The sequence below is a fragment of the Callorhinchus milii genome, unplaced genomic scaffold, assembly GCF_018977255.1.
Source record: "Callorhinchus milii isolate IMCB2004 unplaced genomic scaffold, IMCB_Cmil_1.0 Scaffold2, whole genome shotgun sequence".
Taxonomy (NCBI): Eukaryota; Metazoa; Chordata; class Chondrichthyes; order Chimaeriformes; family Callorhinchidae; genus Callorhinchus; species Callorhinchus milii.
The window spans coordinates 90,452,532-90,472,359 of record NW_024704743.1 but is presented as its reverse complement, the minus strand read 5'-3'; the positions used below and the strand labels follow the sequence as shown (position 1 = coordinate 90,472,359).

Sequence of the window (19,828 nt, the reverse complement as noted above, 5' to 3'; positions counted from 1 at the left end):
TGGTTGGTGTGTGTGTGCGTGGCCTCTCCTCTCCTCGCTGTGTGTTTGCTCGGGGCCCCGAGAGGGAGGGAGGGAGGGAGGGAGGAGCCGCGGCTCTCGCTTCAATCCCAAAGGGGTGTGTGTGTGTGTGTGTGAGGGTGTGTGGGGGTGTGTGTGTGTGTGGGTGTGTGTGTGTGAGGGTGTGTGGGGTGTGTGTGTGGGGGCAGCAGCAGCTCCTGTGGGGACGGCCCGGGCGGGTTGTGCCTGTGTTGGGAGGAGGCAGTGCCTCTGCCTCAGCACTTAATCGGGAGTAACTCGGAGTACTTCACTGCAGCACCATCGCCCAGTGTTGTGTTGTAACACTGAGTAACTCTTGTAACAACAGTGAGGTCAGTAATGTGCTCTCTCTCTCTCTCTCTCTCTCACTCCCCCCCACTCTCCCCCCCCCCCCCCACACACACACAAATGCTGTTAACTTCACATCTAAATTTTTTTTTACAATGCACCTCAATTTCCTTGCAAATTTTCTCTCTCCTCCACCCCCCCCCAAAAAAAATGAATGCCTCTTTAATTTCTTTTCTGCACAATGCAATACGTTTTTCATGTCAGGAGGACCTCCCGAAGCACCGTTGACTCGGGGTAGGGTTCCACGAGCGGTTCCTCCTGCTGATAGCTCACCAAAGTAGCCATCGGTCATGTGTGGGTTTTGATATAAAAAAAATTGTCAGGTTATTTCGCGCAAACCGAGCTGAAATCCAATGCTCCCCTGTCTCCTGAGGTGTCCGATACATGTAGGAACCCATCACTGTGCTGAAAAGTATCCGAACCAGGTGGCGTAAGAGGCAGTAAGTGATAGGTTATATCACTGAGGAGCAGAAAGTTTCCCACCCCCTTTACCTAAGAATAGAGGGCACTTTTTATATCACTGAGGAGCAGAAAGTTTCCCACCCTCCTTTACCTAAGAATAGAGGGCACTTATAATGCAGTCGTTGCACTCCTGCTGATAATTTGCAAACTCAAAAGTGGGGATCAAATGCCACATGTGTTTGTCTTTGTCTTCACTGCTCACCGGATAAACTGGTAAATAATCATACTTTCTGTAATTGCTTGGTATTTTGTTTGATATTACTGTGTCCCGAGACACTACCCGCATAAAGGTTGCTATATATATACACATACACCCAAGTTGTTGTTATTGTATTAACGCCATGTACAAGCAAAATCTTAATATTGCATATTTTCATGGGGCTGGGAGAGAGGAGGAAGAGTAGCTTTCCCGACAGCTTAATAATGTGATGATGATTCCTTTTAAAGATTCTTTGCAAATGTTTTTTCCATCCTGCAGTGTAGGGATTTTCTTCTGCCCATCATACTTACGTTATCTGAATTCACAAGTTTCCAATGCCCAGCAGGACCACTGGAAATAATTCCTCCACAATAGCTCATTGTGTGGGGGATTTTCAATGTGAACACTTTAAGGGGGAAAAAAAGTGGCATCTAGTTATGTCTATGATTATGTTGTGAATATTGGGTACAAATGTTCTGTAATGCACTGACTTCAAACATGGTTTTTGTTTTGCCCCCAGGATTAATTTCGACTTGGTGAAGACACAATGAGCCTTTGGAGTTTTAGCATTTCAAAAGCATTCGATTGAACGTAACGTGCATCAATCTACTGTTAATGCAATGTACCAGGATAAGAAAGAAGGTGGTTGAACATCACCCGTCAAGCGTGAATAAAAATAGATGTTCCTGCTGTTTCTTAAAGCTTGAAGATAGATTAAAGTAACATTAATCATACATCTGAAGTTCGTTCATTGTATTCCCACAATGAGAGGATTAGAACTGATTTTGATCTGTCTCTTAGCCCTGCTGGGAGTACCTTTGACCCTAGGTCACAGTATGTTCACCTGTGAACCCATAACCATCTATCGGTGTCAGAATCTGACATATAACATGACATTTTTCCCCAATAAGTTGGAACATTATGACCAGGACATTGCTGCAGTTGCAATGGAGGTAAGACTTAGTTACAGTTTACTGTCCATACATTGTCGTTAAATATGACTATTAAAGGTGGCCAAAAATCAGGGGTGGAGGGAGAGAGAGAGAAAAGTGGAGGAGAAGCATAGATGTACAGGATATACAGATGTACCTTACAAAGTAAGGTCAAGATTTCCTGATGCATGTGTCCTGGTATTATTAACTCTTGTGCTTTACAGTCCAGATTCATCCGTGTGCTGACCACTGAGATGTAGCACTACCAATAAGTGCCAAGTACAATACTTGTGCAAATTTATGTCCTGGTTAAAGTACAAGTAAACCTCAGTCTTGCTTTTGTGATCTCTGCTTGCTGTATAATTGTTGTTATACTTCTTGTGATGATTTTCTATATGCAGACAGTCAAGTAAATGTGTGTGGTGTGTGAATATTATATATAGTATTGTATAATGCATATGTCTGCAGCACAATGGTACCCAAAGACAGAATTAATCGGGAGTGCCAAAATTACACAAAGGAGTACTTTACATAAAGAACCTGTATAGATCAAACTGGATACAATCCTGCAACAGCCCCTGGGGAGAAAAACTGGGAAATGCAGTGGATCCTGAGTTCTGAGTCTTTCACAGTACTTTTCCAAACATAGAACTGAGGGAGATGAATAGGAGGTGAGAAGCGAATTGACGAAGTAAACAGATCTGGGAACTGAGACAAATAGAGTGGGAGTATGACCAGCAATAAGAAATGGAAAAATATTTGTATGCACAAACCATAAGTTTCTGCATGTGAACATTAACGAGACTGAAGCCATCTTGTTTGGTTCTTGCCAGCACCTGTGTGCCTCTGGCTCTGATTCCATCAACATCCCTGGCTGCTCTCTCAGGCTGAACAGATATTGTGTAACCTTGACATTTTGCTTTATCCTGAGCTGATCCAAGACTACCTTCTTCCATCCTTACCTCATCTTTAAAGAGCACCACTGCTCTTTAAAAGCATATTCATGTTTAAGTCACCTCGTGTATAGTGTTCCTTTCTGTGCTCTCTTCTTACCTCCTTGAATTGAATCTGCTGAGAGATGGTGAGTCAATGCAGCTGAGTGAGGATGAAGGGATGAACTCACAGAGCCTGGTACAAGAGAGGACACTGGGTGCAGGGTTCTGAATGGTGTGCAGCTTATATAGGGAGGAATAGGGAAGACCAACAAGCAAGGCGTTTGAATAATTGAGACTGGAAGTGATAAAAGTGTGAAAGAGGGTCTCGGCTGCTGGGGAGAAGTGGTATTGAAGGGGAATTATGTTGCGAACCCGAGAGAAAGTTGAGCAAGTAAGAGCCTGGCTTTGAAAAACAATTGGGGAACGAACAAGGCACTGAGATTCCGCAGCAGCTCTTATGAGGTGGACTGAGTATTTGTGCAGTCAATGTGATCAGTGCCAGAGGTGAGGAGGCTGATAAGGGTTGCGTAGTAGAGCTTCTGTCTTGTTGTGAGTTACCTGTAGAAATTTAGACACAAAAGAGCAGACATGAAGCCTGGAGGATATGAAGCTCAAAGTCCTGACATGTGGCTTAAACTCACAACCTTCTGACCCCGAGGTGAGAGTCCTACCAACTAAGACAGATTGGCACAAATGGTTGGGTTGATGGGGAGGGTCAACTTTTGGAATGTCAACAGAATGCTCCATCCATTGATCAGAACATGCAAATTATCCCCAACAAAGACATACAATTCATTATGATAAGGATCTTGGGTGACGGATTGAGGGTTTTGAACCCTCCTCTTTGACCCTCCTCTTCAACCGTGCCTTTGGTCACCCTCCTATCCTTACCTTCCCTGCCCTTCACCCTCCTGATCCTAAACCCCGGCTCGAATCCAAATCTCTGACTGTCCAGTGCCTTGGGGCGTCCTCCCGATATGAAAGGCGTTATACAAATATAATTTGTTGTTGTTGTGAGCTTCTAGTTGATAGTCAGCAGTATCTATTTAACTGCCCTATATAGCCCAGGCACAACTGGAACTATAAGGTCTATATGGACATATATACCTCTTTAAAGATAAATCATTTGCTGGGCAGAATAAGTCTATTTGTGTGCGTTCTGAATAAGAAATGCTCTGACGTTGCAACAGATAAGATTAGAGCTGTTTTTTTACACACAAAAAAAGGCAACTGTGCTGTGCCAGTTGTTTGATTGTATAAAGTGGGGAATCTGCTCCGTTGAAAACTGGTTTGTGAGAATAAATTGCAGCCCTCACCATGGAAACCTCAAAGGCATGCCAAAATACTGTCTGTGTGGAGATTTTTGTTCCATTGAACTAAACTTGTATAATGTTGCCTGCTGTGGCCCACACAAACACTGACTGCTAATACCCTATATATGTATTTGGAAATTGAAGATGGGATTGCATATGCACAAAGCAAGAGTATTAGGTGCTTTCCTCCTTTCTGCTCTGCCCCTCCCCATAGTAAGTGAATGGCTAGGATAATGTTGTCTTTAAAATAAAGAGTATCAAGATTTCATTCTCGCCCCAAGCGATCAGAAGTTCTTCACTACAGATGAACCAGATAATGGCGGATACAGTGTTAATGATGGGCCAAGCTGCATGTTTATAGGCGTAGAATTATTTACTTGTTTATTTTCCATTTGCACCAATTGATAGCTGTTTCAGTTATTAACAAATGAGCTAGCCTTTACTGAGAGGGTGCGAGGGATGAGCAGGAGGCCGGTGCCAGTGGAGCGGAGGCGCCGGGTGGTGGAGTGAGGAGGTCGGAGAGGTGAAGGGATTTGTGCGAGTGCAAAGGATGTTGGAAGTCGATCCATTCAGTGATGGGGAGCCAGTGGAGCCTGGCCAGAACTGGTTAGACATAGTTATAAGATCGCTGCAAGAATAGCGAAAGGAGAATTTAGGAATTGTTTTCACTCAGAGAGTAGTTGGGATATGGAAAACCCTCCTGAACAGCATGGTAGAGGCGGAGTCCATTGTAGCTTTCAAGAGGGAGGTGGACAGGCATTTGAAAGAAAGGATCCTGTAGGGATATGGGGAGTCACTGCACTTTATTGCATTTCCTGTGAAGAACTTTGTGATGTCTTCTTGATTTGAAAGGGTCAACTGCAAAATCTGGTGTAAGATATCATTATAAATGAGCACTGTTAAAGATGTCTTTTCTATGTAACTGACACGGTGCAGAGTCAGTTGGTACACCGGATACAATAAAATTACACGGATGGATGGGGGAGGGAGAGAATGTGTGATGGGATGTTTCATTTTGTTCCGAGCTAGACAGATTAGAAGAATTCTTGGAAATCTTTGAAAGCGATTTATGTAAAACCGCTTAATGTCTGTGGTTTAAAGTGTAATGCGTCCCTGTGAGTATTTGCAATCCCCTGGTCAGAATCTCCACTCACAAAGTGAGGATGGTACATTTTGGCTGTGGCAGTGGTTTGCACATCAGTTCTTGGCGAGTTCACGTGATTGATTGATAGGTGCAGAGATAAGTTACATTCTTAGAAGCTGAGTACAGGATATCACTGGCTTAATATTACTGGAGTAATAGTGCCCCAGTATTTCACATACAATACTGCTTGGCATTCAGTTGGAAACCAGAAACTAATGAGATAACTAAGCAAGAAAGGAGGACATTTTAAATTTCATAAAAGGTAATTAATAGCAGACAGTGCTGTGTTGATCCAGAAGTTTAAACATTATGCTTAGCCAGGGCAAAACCGAACAAGCTTTTAAACATGAGAAAATGAAACTGGGTAAATTGTTCCGATCTATCAGAATTTTTTTTTATTGTGAGTTGCACTAATTTTGAGAGCTGTCATTCAAAATTATCATTTAGCTTTTAAGTAGAATTCCAGAAAGTTTACAGCAAAGGCCCTTCATGTCTGGGCCTTTGCTGTAAACTTTCTATAATTCTAGCTCCTCCAATACATGAATCCATTCTCCTGCTCTTTCCCCAGAGCCATTAATATTTCCCTCGCGTGTTCAGTTCCCACTTTATATTCTATTTCTCAGCTTTAACAGCCATTCCTGGTAAGTTACTCCATATTCTAGCAATCATCTGTGCAAAAGAATTTCTTCTAACCTTCCTCTCTTTCTTGTGATAATCCTAATTAATTCAGATGTTTGATGGAACCCAGGCTTAACTCCTCAGGTCCTTTCTCTAAGAGCGATCAGCTGGAACTAAGATCAAGGGCAGCAGTAGAAATCTTTACAAGAAGTAGCTGAGCTTCAGATTCATTACTTTGAAGCTGAAGTAGTTATCTGCCAGGTTTCTCCCACTAGAGTCTCAGATGCCCCTTAAGCTCAGTCAGGAGTAGAAGGTGGTTGAGAGGTGAATAATAATCATTAAATAATGAGTGAGCTACAATTGTCCTCTCTTTTGCTCAGCAATAAAAACATGTTACTGTAGGGAATGGAAATTCAGAAAGTGATTAAAATGTAAGCAGTCAATAGTCACATTGAACAGTTTCCTGTGGCAACGGTAAAATTGAAGGTCAAAGCTATTTTTTGGGTAAATTGATATTGTGTTTGGTTTACAGCGTCACAGGTGAAATTCTTTCCTGCTCATAACAAATAGGGAGAATTCAGCCAGATATCTTTTACCTGTGGAAACAATATTACCTTATGACAATAATAAGCCTTGCAATTTGATATAATGCTTTTATTGTGATGTCGAGATGCCTTAAACTACACACAGGAATTACTGTAAAGTTTAGTGATTGTATTTTGTAGTTGAAAGGATTTGCATACAGCAGTGTCACAAAAAAAGCCAACAAGCGAATGACCAATTTTATCTGGGGGTTTATTGGTTAGGAAACCAGGAGAAACTCCCTTTTCTTATCAAGTTGTGTCATGGGATCTTTAAGATCCACATGAACAGGCTGACAAACATTTTTTTTAGCCCCATTGTTGGTTCTATGTTTCTCCACAGGTTAATGGTTTAGGTTCTTACAGAGAGTAGGACAAACTCAGAAAGGATTAATCCTTTTTCTAAATAGCTTTGTTCACTGAGAATAGACTTTCCAAAGTGACTGGTTCTTGTTTTCACAGTTTATGGGTATTTTGTTTTGGTTTGTTTCTGTTCTTGAACAAAAGATTGTTTTGAGGAGGGCAATAGGTTAATTAATTCCTTTATGTGGGGTATCCCAGCTGATAATAAACATTAAATCTGTAGAGCGGACCACTGAAGCATTCTGTGCGCTCTGTAAGATTGGCTTATGTGTGTGATATGTGGAGGTGTCTACAAGTGACCCTCTCCATTTCAGATTTCAATCGGCTATAGATGCACTCTTTTTTTAATTTTCTCCTCCCCTATGGTGTAATTTAATTTGAATGGCAGATGTGGTTATTTTGATTTAATCTTGAATATTACAGCCAAAGAATGGAATAACTGATTTATTGGCAGTGGGCCAGTGAACACTGCCCTCAGATGTATTTGATAGGATATCACGCCAAGGCTATTAGAACGTCAGTCTTCTGTCTTCAATGTGATATTTATCCTCTTGGCAAAGTGTTTGTTTTTCAGAGAACAAACCATTTTGCAGACTATGATTTATTCTACTCATATATTTTTATTTGATTCATGTTTGCGACCCATGACTATTCTGTATATTTGAATTACCATTGCTGTAGAAAGCTCTCTTCATTCTGGTGTACTTTTCAGACATGCTATGGAGTCTGGGGTGCAGGTTGAGTTGAGGAAATGGTTGTTCTTTCAACAGTGGAATAAATTGAAATGTTGGAAGCTTTGTCACTGTAATGTTAACCCTCCACTACAAAAGGTACGTACAGTATGCAGTGCCAGCTCCAAGCCTGGTGGTATAAGTGATGTTAATCAGATCTTTCAACACATGATAGAGTAGCTAATGTTTCACTTTTCAAACAAAGAGCAAGCATCAGAACCTTGTGTCAGATACACAGTGCAGCTTTCATTGAAAGTACTTGGGTTAATAATAGAAGTTACTATTGAATTTCTTACATTTCTTTTGTATCCTAGCAACAAAATTTCCCCTGAAAATCCTGGGAAATCTCTTAGAAATGATTCTATCTCGACCATTGGAAAAACTAAACCGAACAGTACTCATTTTGTAGTTGCTATAAATAATGTAACTGATAATTCTGGATTCTCTTGTATTTCAAAAGATCAGTCAGACAATAACCTTCTGCGTTGTCCTTCAGTTTATACACCCATGCACTGAGTATTAATCCGGCATTTTCTCAACCAAATTGCCATTCTTCATGTATGGATCCAGTTAGTGAGTGTTGGTAGGTTATTCAACCTGGGGGTATCACAGCCAGTCTTGATCCTCACCTGATGTGTGTGTTCAGGGGTACATACGCCAATAAGAGTCATTGATTAGTGAACAGGACTCCCAGATGATCAGGAATGCTTCTATCCATTGAGGTGCAGTTAATGACTATTTTCATTGCCTCTTGCAGCCTTTCCTTCCACTGATCAATCTTCTTTGTTCACCGGAAGTCAAGACATTTTTATGCAGTGCGTTTGTGCCAGCATGTACCGAGAGCCTTCAGATCATTCCACCGTGCAGAAACCATTGTGAGCATGTTCTGCGGGACTGTGAGAAATTGATAGACACATTTGGAATCACCTGGCCAGAGGAGCTTCAATGTGATCGGTAAGAGAGGAAACGTCTTTCTGTGTGAAGGTTAAAGGGTGCCTGTCGCTTAGCTTTTCTGTTTCATAATTGGAGAGAGACGGTAGAGCCATTCAGCACTACTTATTTTCATGTCACTCGATAACCAGTGTAGTCACTAGGGTTAGTTATTAAAGGGAACACTGGTTAAATTCTGCCTTATTGTGAAGTCTATTGTGGATTTGAGTTAAACCGCAGGTTGAAACTTCACTTCTGGTGCTAAACAATGTCTGACCTGAAGATCATCAGGTTGATGTTGACATTACTTCTGCATACACACTCTGCCCAGGAAGCTATATGTTGATGTAATTTCCTGCTCATACGCACTATGCAGAATACATGGTGCTAACGTGACCTTTTGTGCGCTGCACCTGCCGGCTACAAGAAGCAAAGGACGTCAGCATCACTTTTTGTACATGGTGACTTGCACAACGCACCTGCACATTGTTGGAGGTGAAATCCTTTGGATGTGACTTTGAACCAAACTTGCCTCTGCCTGTTCAGTTGGATGTTAAAAGATGCATAACACAATTTGAAAAGAGCAGAGAATTTATCTCGACATCCTGGCCAACAATCTCCCAAATAAAATTGGTCATTTACTTAATGTTTTTTTGTGGGACAGTGCCTTGTGCAACTTTTTCCTACAAAATATATAGTCACCACACTTTTACAGTAAGTCATGTCAAGCTCCTTTGAAACATCCTCCTGACATGAAGAGCGCTATATTACATACAAGTGTTATTCTTCAATTTAGTGTTGTGTAACTTAAGCTCCTCTCCCAAGTTTGGAAGGAATATCATCGCTTGTACTGCTAGGTTTGTTTCACAATTCAAGATGATTTAGTACTGAAATTTAATCCACCCCTATTTTGCTTTGTTGCAACTCTAGTGATTAATTTGCACAGCTAGTGTAAAGTGAGAGCACAAATCAATTTATCGTGAATGTTTAGACATCTTTGTGAGAGAACAGAGCCTACTCCTGTGCTACCATTGTGGATCAACTCTTATGGAGTAGGAGTGATGTAGCCAGTGGAAATGAAGGTGTCACAAGGTTTGTGAATATCTAGAGGGAAAATCAGATCAGGGTCATTGTGTGAACTACGAATGTTTAGGAGCAAAGTTTCTCATCTCAGCCAAGAGTTAATTGATTGAAGGTTTTTACATAAAAACTGCGTGCAAAGCACATTCATGCTAATCCCCAAATTAAATTTTTAATGGCCATTTTTGTTTCAAGGTTTGAGGATTGCAGTAATGACCAGCAGAGCTCTGAGGTCCTACCAGTTACAAGCTCTCCTGTCACAGAGAAGACTCTGCAGACAGCAGTGAAGGATCATGGCTTTTGGTGCCCAAAGCAACTGAAGATCCTCGCAGGCCACGACGCCACATTTCTCGGAGTGAGCGACTGTTTGCCGCCTTGCTCCAACATGTACTTCAAAGAAGATGAACTGATCTTTGCCAAGTGTTTCATTGGCGTCATTTCCATCTTTTGCCTGTGTGCGACTCTCTTTGCCTTCCTGACTTTCCTCATCGACGTCAGAAGGTTCCGCTACCCGGAGCGGCCGATCATCTTCTACGCAGTGTGCTACAGTGTCGTATCGCTGATGTACTTTGTTGGGTTTATTTCAGGGAACAGCATTGCATGCAACAAGGCAGATGAGAAGCTGGGCACCGAGGAGACTGTTGTGCTAGGAGCGCAGAACAAAGGGTGCACTGTCCTTTTCATGCTGTTGTATTTCTTTACCATGGCGGGAACCGTTTGGTGGGTGATCTTGACCATTACCTGGTTCCTCGCTGCAGGCATGAAGTGGAGTTGTGAAGCTATTGAGCAGAAAGCTGTGTGGTACCACTCTGTTGCTTGGGGAATCCCTGGAATACTCACTATAATGCTGCTGGCCTTGAACAAAGTTGAAGGCGACAATATCAGCGGCGTGTGCTTTGTCGGCCTCTACGATCTGAACGCTTTGCGATATTTTATCCTGATGCCCCTGTGCCTCTGTGTGGTGGTGGGATTGACCCTGCTACTGGCCGGAATTATCTCTTTAAATCACGTGCGGCAGGTGATGCAGCATGATGGCCGAACCAGGGCAAACTGAAGAAATTCATGATCCGAATCGGTGTGTTCAGCGGCCTCTACCTGGTGCCTCTGGTTGCTCTCCTGGGATGTTATATTTATGAGCAAGCCCTCCGAACAACTTGGGAAACAACGTGGATCTATGACAAATGTCAGGGTTATTATATTCCATGCCCAAATCAGGTACCGTAAGAAATTGTGCATTCCAGAATAGTTTATTAATTATGATCAATAATAATGATCCTTGCATGTAATGAACATCAGGAAGATATCTCAGCTTTTCAAAGGATGTACTATAAGGTACAGTGACGGAGCATTTTGTGCATAAATGCGACAGCCAATGTCCAGCAGTATTTTAATACTGTTCGCGTTTTCATTCCAACCCAAACATTCATCAGTGCTGCAGTTATAGATAGTGGTAGCACATAAGGCTTGCTTTTTTGTGAGTATTTTAGGACCTACATGGGTGGTCACTGATCATATCACCTAACACCAGGTATTTGAAATATTTTGTTTGCTCAAGAATGTAATCATTTTCAATAACCTTTTGTTGGCATTTTTTCACATGCGCACTTTTAATTGTTCACTGATGAAAATTTATATTTATTTTAGGACTGTTATCAGTCTCGTTCTTTTTTTTCCGTTTCCTCCTCAGGCTGGATGTAATATGAGGCTTTAATGGAAGAACAGAACAGAGGCACAAGGGAAAGGTGCAATGCAAGGAGACCAGTTTAGTTCATATCATAAATTGCTTTTTAAAGTGCAGTTATTCCCACACACTAGACTAAGTGCAAGTACGTAGAGTGTAAGGAAGTAAGTCGTATGTGACTTACAGCTATTTAGGATGTTAATTTAATTCCACCCTTATAGTGCAGTTTCATCAAGTATTCTCTGCAAGTATTCTTATGTATTGAAATGTCTCTAGGTATAAAGTTATATTTCTGTGGCATTGCATGTAATGAAAGTAAATTGCAAAATCTGTATGTAGCCTCTTCAGTTTTTATTTAATATACAGTAGTTTAATCAATCAAAGTTTATTTCACACCACCTTGGACTCATTGCCTCTCCAGGTTTTAATTAGTGAGTGTTTGGTTACATTTCTGAATCTGCTGAAAATAATACAGAAGAGCCTTGATTAACCACCTGAATTTTTGTTTTGAAAGCAATCTGTCTGTTGAAAGATAATCCTTTTGTTTCATATAACGCCTTTCATGTCAGCACGGCGACTCAAAGCACTTAACAGGTTACATTGTAAAGTGTAGTCACTGTATTTTGCAGGCTAAATTGATATGGTGATTTTTTTGTATGTGAAATGACTCAGTAATGATCATCTAGTCTTTATTTTGTCTGCAAAAACAGTCACTACATCACAGTAATTACTGTAAAATGCTTTGAGATGCTTTGATGTGATGAAGTGCGTTAAAACGGCAAGCTCTTTGTTCTTCTGTTTTTATTAACAGATTATGAGCTCATGGTGAAAATGTAAAATGTTTCCACTGTAAAACTGACCCATTGCCCTCTCAAAGCTGCTTCTGTTTTCAGTCTCTTTCCTGTGCAGGTCCACCAAACAGAATGCTTTGTCTAGGGTTAGTTGAGATTAGTTTTCAACTGTACTACTGACAACTTTCCTCCCTCCCTCAAACTCAGGCTCCCAGTCCACTGTGAAGCAATTTAAGATGTGTTTCTGATACGAAGGGCACCATATCAATGTAATTTGTTCATCTTCTTCAGTTACTCTCATTAATAAATGCATTGGAATATACTAAACCAGAATCTGAAAATAATAGAAACTTAACCCTTTTTTCACTTTTTTTTACAATTTAAATTGTACTATTGTAGCTTCTATAGAAATATATGGAGGCCAGTTTTCATAAATTTCATATTTATATATTGCACATTTTTGTGTTTATTTATGAATCGGACCTCCCTTTCTTCCAGTTACTCGCCAGAGGCTGTGTGAGGCAGTGCAGAGAGCAACAGGAAGAGTGTAATTTTGCAGCATTTTGTTTTTTTTCCGTGTATAATTCCCTGGTGTGTAATCGTGTTTAAGATGATCCAGTGTAGCCTAAGAGTTCTATTTGTGGATGGTTTATATTTGAGTGCACACTTTCTCCCCAGAGATGCACCCTACTCACCTCTCCTGGGTAAGTCCAGGCTCAGGATACAATGCAAAATTACATTTCTAAAGCACTGAACAGTCGGATTAGGACCCGAGCGGAGTGGGGGGAGTTGAGATCAGGGAGGGTTAGGGCAGAGAGGGTAGGAGGGTGCTGAAGGCGTGCCTTGAGGGAGGCAAGGGAGGGAGCGAAGTAAAGGGAATGTGGGATGGAGTTCCAGAGGGTGGGGGCAAAGAGGCTGAAGGCCTGACCACCGATGATGATGCGGGCTGAGCGGGGGATATGGAGCAGGCCGGAGCCTGCTGAGCCGAGGGAGTGGACAGGTTAATAAGCGGTTAGCAGGTCGGAGAGGTATGAGGGGGCAAGGCCATGGATGGCCTTGAAAGTGAGGACGAGAATTTTGAACACAATCCTCTGAGGGATGGGGAGCCAGTGGAGCCGGGCGAGGGTGGGTGTAATGGGGTCACGGAGCCTGGTGCAGGAGAGGACACGAGCTGCAGAGTTCTGGATGATCTGCAGCTTGTGGAGGGAAGAGTTGGGCAATGTTGCAGAGGTGGTGGAAGGCAGAGCAAGACATGGCACAGATGTGGGGGAGAAAGGACAGTTGAGGGTCGAGCAAGGCGCCCAGGTTTCTGACTGGCTTGGTGAGGTGGAGTGCATTCGTGGATGCTGATGCTGCCAGATCCTGAGGTGCGGAGGTGCTGGCGTGAGCCAATCAGGAGATCCTCAGTCTTGCTGACTTCCAACTGTAGAAAGTCGGCTCTCATCCAGGACTTGATGTATGACAGGACAGCAGTGCTCCTGGAATCAAGGGTGGAGGAAATGAGATAGAGTTGGGTGTCATCCGCGTACATGTGGAAGTTGACCCCATGTCTGCGGATGATATCACCAAGAGGGAGCATTTACAGGTTGAAGAGGACTGAGGACAGATCCCTGAGGTAGACCGTGCAAGACGGTGCGGGGACTGGAGGAGAAGCCATTTGTGGACACAAAGTGGAGCTGGTGTGAGAGATAGGATCTAAACCAATCAAGGACAGAATCTTAACGGTTAAGGTGAGGAGTTGTGGAGAAAGATAGAATGGTCCGCGGCAGAGAGGACGAGGAGACGGGAGCCCTGGTCACAGATGGAGAGAAGGTCATTTGTCACCTTGGCCAGGGCCGTTTCGATGCTGTGGGCAGCATGGAAACCCGAATGGAGAGGTTTGTAAAAGGGAGTGGCAGGAGAGGAAGGAGTGAAGCTGGGAAGCAACAACTCTTCAAGGATTTTGGAAAGGAAAGGGAGGTTGGAGATGGAGCGGTAGTTAGTGAGCAGGGATGGGTCCAGGGAAGGTTATTTTTAGGATAGGGGTGATGACTGTTTTAGGGGTTGGGAATGGTGCCAGTTGACAGGGAGAGGTTGATGAGGTCTAAGAGTGATGGGGCAAGGATGTGGAGTTGGGAGGTAAGGAGAGGGGTAGGGATGGGGTTGAGGGAGCAGGTGGTGGGCTTCATGCGGGTTACAATGGTGGTGAGAAAGAAGGGGAGATAGGTTTGGGGGTGTGGAGGGAGTGTGGGTAGGGGCTGGGGTGTGAGGGAGAGATGGGGAGGTAGTGGTGGTTGGGAGGGCGGAGATGGCTGAACAGATCCCCTCGATTTTGGATTTGAGGCAATCCAGCATCTCCTCGCATTTGGAGTTGGAGGAGAGGATGGGTGAGGAGTGAGAGGGTAGATGGAAGAGCTGGTTGGTAGTGGAGAAGAGAAGCCTGGGGTTGTCCTTGGCCTCCAAGATTACCTTTGATTACCTTACCATTACCTCACCCCTCACGCTGCTGAAACCCTGGTTCACGCCTTTGTCACCTCAAGGCTGGACTATGGGAACTCTCTCCTCGCCGGCCTTCCCGGCACCTCCCTCCACAAGCTGCAGGTCATCTGTTTGTGGGGTTAATTTGTTGTTAATTTATCAGAACTCTGCAGCTCGTGTACTGTCCCGCACCAGGCTTCGGGACCACATCACTCCCACCCTCGCTCGCCTCCACTGGCTCCCCATCCCCCAGAGGATCGAATTCATTATATGGTACTTATTGAGGATTGAGATATTATTGAGATCCTCATCCTCACCTATAATGCCATTCACGGCCTTGCTCCTTCCTACCTCTCCAACCTACTATCCCCCTACCTACCTGCCCGTACCCTCCGTTCCTCCGGCTCCGGTCTGCTCCACGTCCCCCGCCCCAACCGCCCTACCATCGGTGGTCGGGCCTTCAGCCTCTCAGCCCCCAGGCTCTGGAACTCCATCCCCCAGTGCCTTCGCCGCTTCCTCCCTTTCCTCCTTCAAGGCCGGTCTCAAGACCTTTCTCTTTGACCGTGCCTTCAGCTCCCCTCTCGACTCTCTTCCCCCTCCTCGCTCCCTCCCTTCCCTCCCCTCACCATTTCCCCCCTGCTCGGGTCATGACCCAACTGTGCAGCGCCTTGGGACGTCCTCCTGACGTGAAAGGCGCTTTATAAATGGAATCTTGTTGTTGTTGTATGTCTGAAAAATACTCCACGTACTGATTTTCTGACTCATTTTTAACTTTTTTTTATATAACTGAACATTTTTAAACGTTATTGTATCACAGACTGAAGAGGAGCTTAGCTCTTTCCCCTCTCCAGTCTTAAACCCCATAAAGCTATTGCACATACTCCAAGGACACATTCCAGATGCAGCTCTTGGAGATGGGCTGTAAACTATGTGCTCTTTACATCGTGTTGAAATAATGGAAACCTCACATCACAGGAGACCATTCAATCCATCATGACTGTTAGTGTTAGCAACCCCACTGGAGCTCTCAACTCCAATAACGTACACCTGTTCTTTACCCAGATCCTTTTATAGTATTCTTCCTCATCTATAACTAAGGACATTTGGGACCCTTAAGGTTATTCTGTATGTTGACAATAATTCCTAGCAGGGTTAACTTAGAATGTGAAAGAAAAAATCTGTCATTATTTAGGGTGTGGGGTATCGTTTCTAGTTTTGAACATCTTACATTGCCAAAAATGTGAAGACTGTAGAGAGAGTTCAGAGGATGGTACCGGGGTGGGAGGGTTTAGTTGTAAGAAACTAGAGACAATACAGTTCTTTTCAATAGAACAAAACAAGTTGACAAGTGACCTGGTAAAGATGTTCAAAATGATGAAGGGTTTTGATAAGGTAAATTTGGAGAAGCCATTTCCATTGATTGGTGAGTTGATAAATAGAAGGCATTAATTTAAGATCAATATCAAAAACACAAAAGGTTGGTTAGGAAAATTATTTTAAACGGATGATTATTAGGATATGTAATGCCCTACTCCAAAAATGATGGCTGAAACAGAATCCACAATAAATGTTATATGGAATTGGACAAACTTCTGAAAAGAATAGTATAAAAGGGTATGGAAGAAGGCTGGGGAGTGGAACTAAACACTGTTTACAGGGAGCAGGGAAAGGCACAATGAACCAAATAGCTTCCTTCTGTACTGAGAAGTTCTATGATTTTCATTTGCTGTTTTCCCTCTTAACCCTGGAACCCTTCTCACTGCTGACAGAAGTGACATTGATGCTGGGTTCTGATAGTGTGAGAATCCTGTAATGGCACTTTGTCAAAATTGCTGCACTTAAGAGCAAAAGGAATGTCTCAGCGCTAGCATCTGTAGTCTTTGAAAGTTAATTGTCATTCACCGTGTTGCACTCTCCAATAATTTATCTTAGGTATTGCACTTTGCAACACTGGTTACCTGTGCTATTCACCTTGGCTAAAATACATGTGGCTGGTTTGTTTTTCGGTACTTTATTAATCTGTCTTTGTATTTTCTTCTTTCTCCCCTCCCCATCTCTATTCTCTATTGAGATCCAGTAATTGTATTTTTGTATGTTCCAGGTAAAAACTCTGACCAGGCCTGACTTGTCTCTGTTTATGATGAAGTATTTGATGACACTAATCGTCGGGATCCCGGCAGTCTTCTGGGTTGGCAGTAGAAAGACGTGTTCCGAGTGGGCCAACTTCTTTCATAAAGCTCGCAAGAGAGAGTAAGGGCAGTTTTTTTTAACTTCATTAAATGTGCTTGAGTTGGACAGGGCTGGCTAGCAATAGTGAAATGATAGGGACTCTGGTTGCCTTTACACTGGTGGAGGTCATTTGGTGCATCAAGTCATTGCTATGAGCAGGATCTGTGTCAGAGATGTGGGTTCCTCCACAGGTTGCTTGGCGATGGAATTGGAGTGTGTTCTCACTGCCTCGCAGATAGAGATCAAGAAATAGAGTTCATGGGGGTGGGGGGCTGTGGAGAGAAAAAAGGGGATTTAAATATAAAACTAATGCTGTGTTAAGTATCTGCATTGGAAATGTTGAAATTTCAACTTCAGTGATTGGCTTCAATCAAAACTACTCTTACTGCGTTTTCTTTTTTCCCCCCCTCAGCCCTATAAGTGAAAGCCGGAGAGTGCTACAGGAGTCTTGTGAGTTTTTCTTGAAACACAATTCTAAAGTGCAACACAAAAAGAAACACTACAAGTCAAGTTCCCACAAGCTGAAAGTCATCTCCAAGTCCATGGGGACCTCGACGACTGGCATGGCCAACCACGACACATCAACCCTACCTACGTCTAATCACGAATCCTTCAGCCAAGAGACATTTTCGGAAGCTAAACCTTTCCTTGAAGCCCCCACCCATAAGATCAGTGAACACCGTACTCTCTTACCCAATAATCCTTCTGTATTGGACATCTCTACTCAGGAACAAGCAACCCTTAGTTTGCAGGGGCGAGGGCTGCCTGCTGATCTGGAGAAAAGAAGTAAGGGTGGAAGCACATCCGGCCGAATAAGCAACCAGTCCAATAGCATCCAGCGGGTCGCAGATGGCCGGTAAAAACAAATGCTTTTTTCTGCGTTTTGCACTTGCAGCAAACTACATCCAAGATAAGTGTGCCAAAGAATGGCTGCCTTCAATTTATTTGGTGGGAATGAATTTTATCCATTACATTGTTAAACATTTACAGAAGGTCTTTGAGTTAGGAAATGATTGCGCAAGTTACGAATCATGTTCTTCCCGAGACCTCAATGTGAAGCGGTGTCTGATATTCTTATTGTAGTCTGCGTGTGGATTTAATTGTTACTGTGCTTTTGTTTTTGTCCAATGTAGATTGACACCAAGAGGTGACTTCATTGAGGAACACACTCTCCTGAGTGGCCGTCACCTCATTCCCAACTATTCCCGCACCAGCAGCACTAAGGGCTCTACTTCCCTCCTCGTGCATCCAACACCAGATCTGAGAAATGTTCAAGACCCAGAAAACAAGTAATTCAATCCCTGAAGTGGATCAGATTTAAAACCTACCAGGAAGGGGGCAGAGGGGAGTTGCTCTTGTAAAGAATTTTTAATGCAAAGGACATGAGTTGTATCCAAACTCTCTGTACTTTGGATTTAAAGCTACTTTTTTTTCAATTTCTAAAAAGCAATTTAAATACACTAAAATAAGACCATTTTTAATGGTTTGAACTTTGGTTTTAATATAAAGGGAAAGCCAGATGTCTGAACTACTGTATATTGGTAAATGGACGAGTGTAATCATTTTTGTAAATTTCTCGGCACAATTTTAAAAGAAGCTATTGTCTTCTTTCTTTGATGTTGTGCCATTTTGTAGTCGAGTTGTACACTGCTGTTTATAAGGTGGAAATATGAACTCAGCCTTATCTTTGTATATTGCAAAGGAAGGACAGAAGCGTTCTTATGTGGTATATTTTTCTATTAAATCTAAAGTAGTTTATACGAATCAACTGACATGTTTTTAGTTGATTTATTTTAGGGCTTAGTGGACAGTGCTAATTCAGGGGTTTAAAAGTTTCGCAATTTATAAAACCTCTGACATGCCTTGAAATGTTTCTTGTTTGTGGTAGGAGCAAAGGAGCGTGCAAGACTGGAAAGGACTATTGTTTTTTTTTTCTGATCAGCACCTCCTCCGTCCACAGGTATTGTTACAGAATGGGTTTCCGTGTGCCTCCCTAGCATTCTCTGCTGTTACAGATATTATGGTCGAATACGGTGGCTCGTGTGTTATTTGTACCTAAAGAACGGAATAGGTTGAAGTGGAGGACATGGGGCTTTTTGCTACGCTTTGGTTTGAATGCATTTTTTCCAGGACAAATGGGATCGGAAGGGTAGGAATTTGTTTTAGCATTTTGAAATTCATTCGGCTGGTACAGAATATTATACATTGAATACATCTGGTTGTGGAGATCGGTAGAAACCCGTGGGCAAAATGTCAATATTGTTTCATGAAGGAGTGGATGATCTCTAGGCAGTTTGTTAAGTGTATTATAAAAAAGTGAAGAGGGAAGGCAGAATTGCTTCAGTTCTCTGAGAAAGGGTTATATGCTAGAATGCTTCAAATTTAGTAGAATATCTAGTTTTCAACAGCCTATGAGGTATTTGGCTTCAGCATTTTCTTTTTACTGGTGCTGTGCTCTTTGGTTTACAATCCGTATTAATCACTGTTGCTCCTAACGATAGTCAATGCTTGGAGACTATGATAGCCGGAGCACAATTTTTAGAGCACCACAGCACAATTGTGTCTGCTATCTGCTATCTGCTGTAATCTGGTCTTGTTAGAATCGTAGAAATTTTACAATAACAACTTGATTTACATAGCTCCATTTATGCGGGGTAACATCTTGGAACTGTGGTGGAGCCTGACACCGAGCTGTCTGGGGAGGTGGGGGTCAGGGGGGAGTTGATCGCAACCAGTTGTGATCTGAAAATGGGGAAGGAAGGGGAAGGCTGAGGGATTGATAGCGTGTTCCAAAGTTTTACAGCAAAGAAGGAGGCCATTTGACCCACCAAGTCTTCATAACTCTCAGAACAAGGTGTTCATTCAATCCCACTGCCTTGTCTTATCCTCATACACCTTCAAGCCTCTATCCTCCATATACTTGTCCACTTCCCTCTTGAACCCCATGATACCTCTACCACCTTACTTGGCAGGGCATTCCACATCGCAGTAACTCTCC

At 42.8% G+C, this 19,828-nt stretch overlaps 1 protein-coding gene across 1 annotated transcript; it reads left to right on the top strand.

Moving 5' to 3' along the window:
* Positions 1 to 163: 163 nt before the first annotated feature.
* Positions 164 to 19,187, top strand: LOC103184949 (frizzled-6). Its single transcript, XM_042332365.1, is given in 8 exon segments — positions 164 to 368; positions 1,566 to 1,998; positions 8,420 to 8,616; positions 9,868 to 10,706; positions 10,709 to 10,887; positions 16,703 to 16,851; positions 17,243 to 17,686; positions 17,964 to 19,187. Coding segments are annotated over 7 exon segments (2,157 nt in total). The 5' UTR covers positions 164 to 368; positions 1,566 to 1,809; the 3' UTR covers positions 18,124 to 19,187.
* Positions 19,188 to 19,828: the final 641 nt, after the last annotated feature.